At 41.6% G+C, this 11,923-nt stretch overlaps 1 protein-coding gene across 5 annotated transcripts in view; it reads left to right on the plus strand.

Annotated features, from left to right (window-relative positions):
- The window catches only part of DACH2 (dachshund family transcription factor 2), a 912,520-nt gene extending 904,355 nt beyond the window's left edge, over positions 1-8,165 (plus strand). For all 5 annotated transcript variants that reach the window (XM_029606589.1, XM_029606588.1, XM_029606590.1 and 2 more), the window contains one exon: positions 7,302-8,165. In XM_029606589.1, coding sequence (XP_029462449.1) covers positions 7,302-7,339 — 38 coding nt within the window. In that variant the 3' untranslated portion in view covers positions 7,340-8,165. The remainder of the gene's footprint in view (positions 1-7,301) is intronic.
- Positions 8,166-11,923: the final 3,758 nt, after the last annotated feature.

The following is an 11,923-nucleotide window of genomic DNA, read 5'->3' on the forward strand; positions in this document are numbered from 1 at the left end:
CATACATACCTCATCCATCTTCCACAGTAGTAACCCCATTAAACCCCCCCCCCACACACACACACACCCCGAGACCAAGGAATTCAATGCCAAGACACAGTGTAGCCTAATGCAAGTAGATCAGCTTGTGTGTCATGTGCTAAAAGTGTAAAGAACACCTGCCAACATCCCTCATATTGCTTATCCCCATTACGATTACCAGCAAGAGAGTCCATCCGTGCATGAACATAGTCATCCTGTTATGCCAGGCCACTATGGTAGGAGATGTTTCCTGGTCGACCCACACCGATAATATCGCGCGGCAGGCCCAACAGGACCGCTACGCTCCCGAATTTTACCTTAGAGGAAGTACCCAGAAGCGGTGCCAAAAAGGGGTGAGTCAACAAGGCAGTGCTGGAGGCTTGAGTTGCCATACCTGTGCAGCGAGTAATAGTCTAGCACCTCCACCCAGAACTGTGTGAGTTTCAGACACTGCATAAGATGATGCATCAAAGTGCCCTCCTCCAGCCCACTAAAATTCTCTATGTACTTCACATGCTCCCATGTTGGCTTACTGTACGGGATACTTTTTTAATGGGAGAATATTTTGTCTGATGTGAATGTACTATATGTTTTAATGTTAGAATTGAAGAAATAGTCTTGGGTACTTTGGTTGTATTATTAGATTAGGTACTCAGTATTATACCTTCATTTTTGTATTACCACAATGGGAAATGACAGTTTCAGGAGGTGGGGGCAGGGAGGTGAGCCGAGAGGCCCAGGAGAGTTGTCAGGAGAGACTTGGGGATACTGGCATCACTTCATGGCAGGGGGAGGGGGCTGCTGCAGGGAGCAATCCTAAGGGTTTATTTTTTTGCATTAGCATGGGTTACTGGCGGGAAACTTAACTACACATTCTGCAGTGTAGCTTCTTATATGACGTGGCCACATTTACATACAGTGGAGCAATTTGTCAAAGGGATTTCACACACAAAAATAACATATTCCTGAGTATATACTGTTTTATAAATGTTGTCTATGTTTTACTGAGGGAGAAAAAAAAAGGGACAGGCTTGGGGCATTTCGAAGTGAGGTTCAAAAGTATATGCAGTAGTTGCTGTTTTGTTAGAGAGATACACACATATATATATACATTACCAAATGTATTCTTATATTTTTACACCTGCTAATTGACTCGAATAAGCAATTCTGTAGTTTTTGGGTGAGAAGGCAGGGTGAATTGGGGGTTCAGGATGAAATGCTATAGGGTTAAGGTGAACTGGCAGAGATATTGGCGAACTGGCGATTTCAAGTACGCGCGCAAGTAAGTATTTTCAAAACAGTATCCGTGCCTAACAGCTTCCGCATGTAAAGCAGGGCTGTTAGGCGTACATGTTATATTTTATTATTTGCCTAAAATAATTGCGCGTATTTTTATAAAATAGGTAGAGAAAGTATACCTGGTTTTTTTTGCACTGGAAATATTCACACATACTGAAACATGTGCATGTACTTTTGGAGCAGAAATATGTGGTATTTTATAAACTGCAGTTCTTGCCGCACTTTATAAAATACTACCATTAATCTTCACGCGTGCCCTTACACATGTAAATGCTGTACTGTGGATATGTTTAAAAGTTGGGCTTTAAGTTATTGACACTGGATGTACTGTCCAGTGTTAAAGCCTAAAGAGGCAATTAGCAGAATGTTTTCTGCTAATTGGCTCATTTTTAAGTGCGTTATGTTACTGTGTGATAATTTACCTCTTTACATTCCTACTGTGTTACAGTTTAGGAGATTTGAGAATTCTCATCTCTTCTCAAGTTCGCAACTTGGAGGGTGATTATCGATCCTTCTCTTTTATTGCTTCTCCATATAAAATTGTGCCTTGTTAAAATTGCAGTTAGTGTGTAAAATCATACCATTTTTAACACCTAACGATTTTAGGCTGGTGTTACAGGCTTTAGTGTTATCAAAGCGAGACCACTGTAATTCACTATACCTGGGACTGCCACTTACCACTCTGAAAGCCCTCCAGGCAGTCTAGAATACCGTGGCACTAGTGCGGACAGGTGCATGCTGAAGAGACCATATATCTCAGGTTCTATGTGATTTGCATTGGCTGCTGATTTTCTGGAGGATTCGTTTCAAAATCCTCATGCTTATCTACAAGGCGGCAAATGATAATGTCCCGATTTACCTAAATGTGGTTTTGAGGATTTATAGACCTTCACTGTTATTAAGATCTTCTGGGAGTAATTAGCTTGATGTATCCTCGACTCATTTAATCAGGCTTGTGGAATCCCAGGTATGAATGTTGTCCATGGTAGGTCCATTACTGTGGAATTCTTTGACAATCTCCTTAAGAATAATACTTTGCACACAAATACTTAGGAAGCAATTGAAGGTTTTATTTTTTAGCTAGGCCTTTGAAGTAACTACCAGTTAGCTGGTTTGTAATGATTTAACATTGACAGTGTACTGACAGTAGCTGTTGTATGCAGGCATGGATGGTTAGTGTTAGGATAAGGCTTTGTACTGCATTAGATGATCACTTTTTCTTGTATGATGTCAAATGATAGCACAATTTATATGAACATTGAATGTCTGAATATTCACATAAATAGTGCTGTCCCATGGATTTTGGTTTCACATTTTGGTGTGAGTGTGTTGTTAAAAGCAAACAGGGAGCATTTTCACAGTATAAGTGCTTTTGAACAATACATTTATTCATTTGATATTTGCAGTTTTGATTGCTCTGGATGATGTTTGGATGTTTGTATAATTATTGTTACCCACCTAGGACCATGGGTAATGTGGTATATACATCTTTCAAATAAACAATTCATGTGCATGCAAATAATGCATGTTGGTTATCGGGATTAGGTAACACCTGCATTTTATACGCATTAAATGCTGGCATTGACCCTAACAATGGTTAGTACTTAATCCCCTGAGAGCTCTGTATTCAGCTGCATGGAGGGCAGAAAAACACCTTGGTTAACTTTAGGTGAGAAATTCAGCAGGATTTACCTGGGTAAATCTGCCACTGAATGTGCTCACATAACGTTGCCCGGGGATTTTTCGAACTAGACTGGCCTGGTAAGTTTAGACAGGTAGAGCTCAATATCCATGCTACCCAACTAATCCAAAGCCTCCGCTCTCTTTTACCTGGCTACATTTTACCTAGGGAAAAAGTTACTCCAGACAAAATTTAGCTGCCGAGAGTGAAGAAATGTTCAACTTAAGGTTTTTTCCAGGGAACTGAGAAGTTACCCAGCCAAAATCCTTTAAATATGGACCTCTAGTAGGTCCATATTCAAGAAGTATTTAGCCAGTTAACTCAGAAGTTGGGCACATATCCAGCTAAATTCTAGCCAGCTAGTAAGGTAGCAAGCTAGAATTTAGCCAGATAAGTTCAGGACATTCTGGGGATGTAACTGGGAGGAGTTGAGTTAACCGGAGAAGAGAATATCAATTTTGAAACATTAAGCTGCAGTTTGTAGCGCAGAGTCTATGTAGATGTAGCAGTGTGTAAACTAAACTGGAAAAGAGGAATTAGAGATGGAAAGACAAGGAACATCTGAGCATTGAAGGTAAGCAAGTGAAATAACATGTCCCAGATGCATCACTGGGACATGGAGTGAGTACATCATAATACAAACACGTGGAAAATAGGTCAATTACACACTTAGGGGTAGATTTTCCAAAAGTGCGCCCGCATGTACTTTTGTTCATGCACCAAGCGCAAACAAAAGTACGCTGGATTTTATAAGATACGCGCGTAGCTGCACGTATATTCTAAAATCCGGGGTCAGCGTGCGCAAGGGGGTGCACATTTGTGCAACTTGCGCGCGCCGCCCGTTCCCTCCGAGGCCGCTCCGAAATCAGAGCGGCCTCGGAGGGAACTTTCCTTCGGCCTCCTCCCACCTTCCCCTACCTAACCCACCCCCCCAGCCCAATCTACACCCCTCCCATCTTTGTCGACAAAGTTACGCCTGCCAGAGAGCTGCTGGCGCGCCATCACCCAACCCAGGGGCTGTTCTGGAGGCCTCAGCCACGCCCCTGGGCCAGCACCACGCCCCCCGGAATGCCCCGAACGTTGCACCGCCCCCTGACACGCCCCCTAGCGAAGCCCCAGGACTTACGAGTGACCCGGGGCTTGCGCGCGCCGCCGAGCCTATGCAAAATAGGCTCGGCGCCCGCAGGGGGGTTTTAAAAGGGTTAGGCGCATAACTTATGCGCCTAACCCTTTTAAAATCTACCCCTTAGCAGGCAATTTTCAAAACATTTACGTGCTTATAACACGGTTTACTGTGCCTAAGTGGGTTTTTGAAAATTGCTCCAATAAATGCTATTGAATTGTCAATAGGTTTTATGTACGGAAGTGCAATTTAAGCATGTACCTGGACTTTTGAAAATTGCTACAATATCTGCTACTTTTGTGTGTGTAAATCCTTTTGAAAATGACCGCACAGGCGTATATGTGCGTGTGTGTGGCAGCCTGGGCCCAGGGACGCAGCTTTTTATAACATAAGTGTGTCATTGCGTGTATGTTATAAAATAGCTTGGTCGCACACACAAATGCGCCCAATTTTAAATGGCCGTCAGGTAAACAAAAAAGAAAGAATAGATGCCTTGATCTTTTCCAAATATTTATTAAAGTAGAGACGTGTTCATAAATGGACACGCGCCTGTGCATGTTAAAGCCACTTCTACCGAGTAAGTGGAGAAATTTTAAAAGGGACGCGCGCTGATACCTTTGCATGTTTTACCAGTTCCTTCCCAGTTTTCTCAGTTACCAGCTAAGTTTACTGTACATGTTTTTTTATTTTTCTTAGGTCTAGTTTACTTTTATGTGGTAATATATTGACTTGAAGATGTTATGTCTTTTTATCTAAAATTTTATGTGATTTTATTTGTATTTATGTTGTGAGCCATTTTGATTGTTACCAGAATATTAGTATATAAAATCTTATAAATAAATAGGTCATCCCAACCCCTCTGGTATGATAGCCTGTACACCCCCCAGTTACCCCACACCCTATAAACTCCTTCAAAATCGCCCATTGTTTTTATTTTGGACTTAAACACCATCCATAGCAGAAGTAAAGTTACATGGCAGGGGACCTCAGTGTACATTGGATCGTGTAATTAATTTCTGGTTAAAATCTTGAACTGCCCAGACCACACCCACACCCTGCCGTTTTTTGAGAAGTTTTGATATATGTGCGCAGCGGCATTTACGCACGCATCAGGGCAACTTTTAAAATCCACTTGGCACAAGCATCCCCTAATTTCGGCACGTGTTAGGCTTGTAAAATTCACCTTTTATTGTATAATATAATATATTGTATAATAATAATGTATAAATTCTAGAATTTTGTTTAGTCTAACCAAATAGTAAACCTTCAAAAATGCTGTCCACACAGCATTTACTTAATTTGGGCAAAACTGAAATTATGATCTTAAGTAGGTTTTCTTCTAGAAAAGCACCTTATTATTTCAAGTTTCAGGTCCTTGAAGTCCCGGAGACATCGCAACTCCAAAATTTGAGCATTGTTTTCAATTCTGATTTATCGATGAGGCCTCATTTAAAGGCGATAGTTAAGGCCTGCATGCATATGTCCCGGGGCTTGCAAAAAGGGGCGGTCTGGGGGCATGGACAGGGGGCGTGATGTCAGCTTGGGGGCGTGTTCGGGGGCGTGGCGGCGGTCCAGGGGCATGGCCGAGTGCCCCGACACAGCGGCCTCTGTTGGGGCCTGCCGCGCCAGCATACAGCCGGCGCGCGTAAGTTACGACTGCCCGGAGGCAGGCGTAACTTCCTGGATAATGGTTAGGAGGGGGATTTAGGTAGGGCTGGGGGGTGGGTTAAATAGTGGAAGGGAGGGGGAGGTGGGAGGAGGCGGAAGAAAGGTCCCTCCGAGGCCGCTCCGATTTCGGAGCGGCCTCGGAGGGAACGGGCAGTGCGCGCAGGGCTCGGCGCACGCAAGGTGCACAAATGTGCACCCCCTTGTGCGCGCCAACCCCGGATTTTAAAAGTTACGTGCGGCTATGCGCGTATCTATTGAAATCCGGCGTACTTTTGTTTGCACCTTGTGTGCGAACAAAAGTACACACTCGCGCTTTTTTAAAAAATGTACCCCTATATTTTTTGCATTTTTCGACTGGTCTTGTTGTATTGCGAGCATGCAGCACTTTTGTCATCCTGTGCATTAGAGAACTTAATTCAGTGGATCTTTATAGGGTAGATTTTATAAATTTGCGCACATGCGTACTTTTGTTCGTGCACCAGGCGCGAACAAGAGTATGTGGGATTTATAGATACGCGCATAGCCACGCATATCCATTAAAATCCGGGGTCGGCGCACGCAAGGCTGCCCAAAATCGGCAGCCTGCGCGTGCCGAGTCTCGCAGCCTGCCTCCGTTCCCTCCAAGGCTGCTCCGAAATTGAAGCGGCCTCGGAGGGAACGTTCCTTCGGCCTCCCCCACCTTCCCCTCCCTTTCCCTACCTAACCCACCCCCCCAGCCCTATATAACCCCCCTCCCCCACCTTTGTTGTAAAGTTACACCTGCTCGAAGCAGGCGTAACTTGCGCGCGTTGGGCTGGCTGCCGGCACGTCAGGGTCCAGTCCAGGGGCTGGTCAGGAGGCCGCGGCCACGCCCCCGGAACACGCCCGATGACGCGCCGGCCATGACACGCCCCCGGAACGCCTCCCCCAGGAAAGCCCCGGGACTTACGCCCTTCCCGGGGCTTGCGCCCACCGCCGAGCCTACTCAACATAGGCTCGGTGCGCGCAGGGGGAGTTTGGGCCAGGTTTTCAGGGGCTACGCACGTACCCCTTTGAAAATCTGGCCCTATATGTATAGCAGTTTCTGAACATTACATGGCATTATCTTGTTATGCAGCCTTGTGACGATCTCTTTTTACTGTATTTTGTTTTAGTTTTGTGTTGTGTTTCTTGGTTTGTGTATGTTCTTATGTGTTCTGCTGTGCACTGTGGATATGAGCAGAATTCAGATTTTTAAAATAAATAATAAATACAAAATGATTATGTAACACCCCACTTTAAACTGAAATCAGATCTCTGTAGAAAAAAACAATGGATATTTAGCCTCCTGAGTCTGTATTTGAGCTAGAGATAAAAGTATGCTCTCATAGGCCTGTACAGTGATCTAATTTGGTTTTTGCATTGTATTCAGTTCAAAGTTCATAGAAGCAAAGATTCAAATTTACATAATAAGTTGTAGTTTATGCAGCTTTATAAACCCTGAATTATGAGTTACAGTATTTAACTTGATTTTACCTTCTTTTCCCCCAGAAAACAGGACATACATAAAACCTACTATTATGTACTGAAGGAGACCAAGACGATTGACAATATACAAAGATGGCTATTTGAAGACTCCCTTTTTCAAGAAAAACATCCCTTCCAACCTCTGATGCCTTCAGTACTGATTTGAAGAACAGAATTTGTAGCATGAAACTTGACAAACTATTTCCAGCAATTTAAATTGTTGTTCCATCGAAAACTGCCGTATTGTCATTAAGAGATACTAAAAGGCTTCTTATAAGCTTTCCTTACCATACCAGGCCCGTAAAATCTGACAGTTTATAAGCCCCACAGAATAAAATGTTTTAAGATTTCTAAGCACATACAGAAACTATCCCTCCAAACAATTCACATTTTTATTTGATTTTAAACTGGAGAAGGCTGTTATTGTATAGCTACGGCACAAAGATTCTGTCAGGCCAGGAAGATCCTTGCTGGATTTCTGTAACACAAGGTCTAGTTATGACTGAAACTGTTCATCAAGGAGCTGTTTCAATTGTGTTTATAAATTTAGCTTTGTTTACTGAAGCTGATACTCAATATATATTATGTTTTAAAAAAAAGAAATGTGTGTACATTTTTTTAAAACAATGATGTAAAAATTGTCCTTTCATTAGATGACCAATTCAAGAGCGTGAGCTAAACCCTAATATCATGAGGAATATAAATTGATGCTTTTTTAATGCTCATTTCAGCTTGGCTTTTGGTCTTTTAAGATGAAAAAAAATATGCATTAGAGTGATAGATAATGGAAACTTTTAAGTATGGTTTCTCTGTTGTACTATATTAAGTTAAGTACACCTTTGTTAAAATGTTCTTGCTAAGATACAGTATTAAAAACTTTTTGTTTGACTTTGGAAATCTTTTCAGATTCTTTTGCACTCAGTGTTAATTTACTGAGAATACTATATTTCAAAAAATGAACAAAACCATTTTATAGTTTCATACACTTCCTCTTTGGGAGCCAATTAAAGAGAACTGTATTTCTTCACAATTGTTATGCGTATGTCACCAACTTCAACTGTATTGACTTTTGTTGCCTTAGCAAAATAACAGAGAAGAGCTATTGTACCAACATAATGAAGCAATGCAACATGAAACAAAGGATATGCGCCATCCCCATGATGACTGTAGCAAGTTGGACATGTCTTGTCACCAAATTCATAATGTTAGTAGCACATGACTGTTGTACAAGGGTCTATTTATAAGTATAAAGGCCTGGAACGTATGAGGAGTTTTTTAAATTTGTAATATGACATATAAAACAAACAAGTATTTATGACTCTAAGCTTCAGTGGGCATGTGCTATAGAACCTTATTCCTGATTGCTCAGATACTCATCCGTGGCATATATAATTTTGTAGTTATCTCTTGTTTTAGGTGTTTGGCTATTTTACTAGTAAAAGCAGTTCAATGTTTTTCTCCAGACCACATTATTGAGCTAATATTTATTTTTAATGAGATACAGATGTGCATATAATATGTAAAGAATAAGGTTGGTTAAAAAATGAATATATATAGTGTGCAGCATTAACACTAAAAGAGTATTGGGAGGCTTATTGGTAATCTATGTATCTTTTTTATCAAACAGCACATTGAGCACTGTATTAGTACTGCAAAAAATGTAACCTCCTAGAACTGAGACTTTCAAAAATAGTGCAGCGATGGCAAGCTCTCTGACTTATGTTCTGACATTCATTTCAGTTTACAGCTAGTGGTTTGTACACAGCATTTCACTTTATCATGCTGTCAGATAATCTAGGGTTACCCACAGAAAGTAAAGATTTTGAGTCCAACGATTCTGTCCAGATGGTCTCTCTCCTCAAACCTTATACAATATCTAAGCAGATTTTTTTCATGCAGCAACCTTTTGCTACTTACTATAAATCATTTCTAAAGCACTGCTAGATGTATGCAGCACTATTAACCAGCCATTAGAGGATGCAGATAATTCACAACCCTGTCTAGCTGGACTCACAGGCCCAGGGCTCCCATCTTCCCTGCCCCTTGCATCCCAGTGGCTGGGAGCAAAGAAAGATGCTGTGTTTGTGCTCACCCGGTCCCTTTAAACCCAACCACTATCTCCACCCTGGCCTGCTCCTCCCTTACCTACCATAGGTCGCCCGTGTCTGTCCGACCCCCACTCCCCCCACTCCCCCCAAACCCCATGCTAAGCACACCAAGCCATGGTTGGAGGTCAGGCCACCCTCTTGCGTCCCCCCCCCAAGCAAGGGGTCTGTACATGTTTACCATCTTCCCAACACTCAAGCTCACCAAGAACATTTAACACAAACAGTATTGAGCTCAAACGAGATTACAGTAATTCGGAAATGGAAATGTGAATATTTTTGCATATTCGTCAATTAGTTTAATCTTTACCTGGATTTTTGTGTAAACCTTGGTTTAAATGCATTGTTTTCTACAGCCTATTGTAAGCATGATGAGAATTTCACTAATATTTTGTGTGGGCTACCAAAGAAATTGCGGATATCGAACTATTAGCAAATATAATGGAAGTCAGCAATATGGCTCAAAGAAGTCTGCTGTTACCTTTTTAACTGGCTATCTGATAAGGGCATGGCAAACCAAGCCAAGAGCTTTTCTGTTTCAACCCAACCCAATGAGCTACCTCAAAACTCATCTATATCTGCTGAAAGATAATACAGTGCTGTGTAAATTGGGATCATTAACTGACTGATGCTGATTATTAGAGTCTGTATACAGCATTGCAGCGTCATAAACTCATACAATTCTGATTAATGGAACATTTTATAACTACTGTAGCAACTAATAATACTCCATAGTCAACAGTATTTTTCACAGAGTATAAATGAGTAAGTAGAAAATAATAAAGTGAAAATGTGATTTTTGTCATGAACACTGAGTTTTAGAAATAATCTGCATTCTACTGGTGGGTGGCTAAGCTTCAGGAAGCTAATACATGAGGAGGTTCCTCTCTTCATTAGAGGAAATACTTGCAGGAAAGGTGTTAACCATAGAGAAATACAATCTATACACATTGCCTGCATGCTTGACGTGTTCCTACCCAGTGCAAATAATTAAAATTGGCATGCAGCAAACATCTCTTTTTGCAAGCATTGCTTTAGATCTCATGTGCAAAATGCTCTGACACTTAGAAAGCATATTGCCAGATGAAATGTTTGAATGGAGTCCCAATCATTGGACTTGTTTTACTTTTTCTCTTTGATTTCTGTGTCAGCTGTATTTTGCATTTCAGCTTACTAGCGAAAACATCCTATCAAAATCAAGTTGTATTAGCACAGAAAGCAATATGGAAATGAATAGTGAAAGCCCAAAAAAGGCCAAGTTCCCATTGCAAGCTTTCATAACAACGATATTTTATACAATAGCAGGATCAGGCAGTAACAATCATTATTTGAAATGTCTTCTTTGTTCACAATGAGGGGGAACAATTACCAATGAGGAAAAGTAGGGTATATAATATTGTAAGCAGAGCAAAATGTTTAGGTGAATGAGAAGCTACCATGTTGACTATTGTAGGAATCATTCATATAGACTAGGCCGAGGATCTAGTATAGTAAACAAATGGGAATTACCCATATAAGATGTTCTAAGTTGCTGAAAATATCCCAGAATTATTCTGTTTTTAACTTAAAAGACTGAGCATTTGCCAAAGAGTAATTTTGGCGAGTGTCTAAGTCACTGGTGGCCAACTCTGATCCTCAGTAGCTACAAAAAAGTCTGTTTTTTAGGATATCCACAGTAAACATGCTCAACCATTTCAGGTGCATACTCGCATATGACATCTCTAACTCCACCCTCCCCTCCTCTCCCCACAAATTTCAGTTTGAATGAAGCTCTCTGGCACAATATAAAAAACTGCCAAAAGAAGAGGCTGGTGGGAGGCTGTTCCTGGCTTAAAATGAGCTCACCGGCCCTCCCTCCAGCCTCTGAACCCCTCCCGAGGTGGAGCACCTCCACTGTTTTGGCCTTCTCCCAAAACCTGGGATGGGAGTCGGCTCCTTGAGATGGATTTGTGTGCACTGCCTTCACTGTATAAAAATGTATTTCATGAGTATTCATTATGGATATCTTGAAAACCAGGCTTGTTCGTGGTTCTTGAAGACCAGAGTTGGCCACCCCTGGTCTAAGTCCTCCTCCATCTTTACTTTGGGTCTTTCAACTCCTCCCCAGTTATTAAGTGCATTTTAGATATTTGTTCTTCAGAAACCTTGCCTAATTATATGATACTTGTTTCACCTCAATAAACTGGAACAAGTTTGAAAAAAGAAAGTCAAAATATTAAAATGACTTTTACTTGAGCATATCAGAACTAGACAATTAAACTAACAAGAGCAATTTTCAAAGCCATTTTCCCAGGCACTGGAAATAGCAATTTACTCAGATAAATTGGTGTTTGTGGAAATTGCTTTCCTCCACCACCCTGCTAAAAGCACATGCACTTTGAAAGGCTGCCTGTACTTTTGGCTAGTTTGCAAGGAGGCGCTCCTGGGTAGAGGGATTTAGGTAGAGGGAGGGAAAACCATGCATGTGCATGACATTTTCCAAAGTGCGCACGCTATCTCCATCCCGCCCATCCTTAGCCAGCCACATAAATAGCACGGGGA

The sequence above is a fragment of the Rhinatrema bivittatum genome, chromosome 6 (genome assembly GCF_901001135.1).
Source record: "Rhinatrema bivittatum chromosome 6, aRhiBiv1.1, whole genome shotgun sequence".
NCBI lineage: Eukaryota > Metazoa > Chordata > Amphibia > Gymnophiona > Rhinatrematidae > Rhinatrema > Rhinatrema bivittatum.